The following is a 1,580-nucleotide window of genomic DNA, read 5'->3' as shown; positions in this document are numbered from 1 at the left end:
TTAAAATATGAATCCTATAGAAGACTTTGCCTTCCCTATGGCCTTTTTAAAGGCACTCTTGACCTCTTTGTTCCTCAAGCTGTAGACCACAGGATTTAGCATGGGGATGACCATGGTATAGAACACGGATGCCACTTTGTCTGTGTCCATGGAATGGTTGGCGCTGGGCTGTAAGTACATGAAGGTGCCGGTCCCGTAGAAGATGGACAGTGTAGTGAGGTGGGAGGTGCAGGTGGAAAAGGCCTTCTGGCGTCCTTCAGATGAGCGCATCCTCAGAATAGTGATAAATATAAACAGGTAGGAGATCAAGATGACCAAAACAGAAAAGAGATTATTCATGCCCACCACCAAAAAAATAACCATCTCACTGATGTAGTTGTCTGAACATGAGAGAGCCAGAAGAGGAGGAGCATCACAGAAAAAGTGATCAACCACACTGGCTCTACAGAAGGAGAGCCTGAAAATATTCCCAGTGTGGATGGACGCATTCAGGAAACCACAAATGTAGCAGCCCATGACCAGACTAGCACACATAACTGTCGTCATGGTGGTGGTGTAATGCAGGGGTCTGCACACTGCTACGTAGCGGTCATAGGCCATTGAGGCCAAGAGGAAACTTTCTACAGTGATAAAGGCTACAAAGAAAAAGAACTGGGTGACACAAGCATCATAGGAGATGACCCCGTCTCCTGTAAGTGATCCAGCCATGACCTTGGGAGTGATAGCAGTAGAGTAACCAAAGTCCACCAGAGACAGGTGACTGAGGAAAAAGTACATGGGAGTATGGAGACGAGAGTCCAAGAGAATCAGCACCATCATCCCCAGGTTCCCCATCAGAGTGACAAGATAAATGAGGGCGAAGATTAAGAAGAGAGGAATCTGCAGTTTCGGGTCATTGGTTAACCCCACAAGAATGAACTCAGTCACCTCAGTGCTGTTCTCCATGGGCATCAGTTGGGAATTATATGGCTGCCCTGTAGCAAGGAGAAAAATCGAATCAGAATTATAAATGGAGAGGACTCCGATGAAATCAGTCAGCATGTTCACTCTGTGCCTTATTTCAGTATTGCAAGAACTTGCTTCCAAGACTCTCTAAAACTAAAGCATGGTTGTGACAACAAAATGCAATCTTTTTTTTCCAATTTTTTAACATTTATTTATTTTTGAGACAGAGAGAGAGAGAGACAGAGAGAGAGAGAGAGAGAGCATGAGCGGGGGAGGGGCAGAGAGAGGGAGGGAGACACAGAATCAGAGGCAGGCTCCAGGCTCTGAGCTGTCAGCACAGAGCCCTATGTGGGGCTCGAACCCACAAACCGTGACATTGTGACCTGAGCTGAAATCGGACGCTTAACAACTGAGCCACCCAGGCGCCCCCAAAATGCAATCTTAAATTATTATACAAGATGTCAGAGAAAGGATTTGGAGATAACGCATCCCAATCTCTTCATAGAGAACTGAATTAAGGTAAAAAGAAGAAAAGAAAGGGCATATACAATGCCACCGGATTTATTGCTAAATGGAACAACACAGACTCCCAAGTCAAAGCTTACAAAACAAACACAAATTTTCTTTGTATTAAA

The 1,580-nt window shown here is 45.0% G+C and overlaps 1 protein-coding gene across 1 annotated transcript; it reads right to left on the bottom strand.

Moving 5' to 3' along the window:
- Positions 1–951, bottom strand: LOC112865001 (olfactory receptor 5B12-like). Its single transcript, XM_025928038.2, has one exon. It carries the CDS (start codon positions 949–951, stop codon positions 1–3), a length of 951 nt encoding a protein of 316 aa, XP_025783823.2.
- Between the last annotated feature and the right edge of the window lie 629 nt (positions 952–1,580).

The sequence above is a fragment of the Puma concolor genome, chromosome D1 (assembly GCF_028749965.1).
Source record: "Puma concolor isolate L17-30 chromosome D1, mPumCon1.1.hap2, whole genome shotgun sequence".
Taxonomy (NCBI): domain Eukaryota; kingdom Metazoa; phylum Chordata; class Mammalia; order Carnivora; family Felidae; genus Puma; species Puma concolor.
This window is presented reverse-complemented; position numbering and strand designations above follow the sequence as displayed.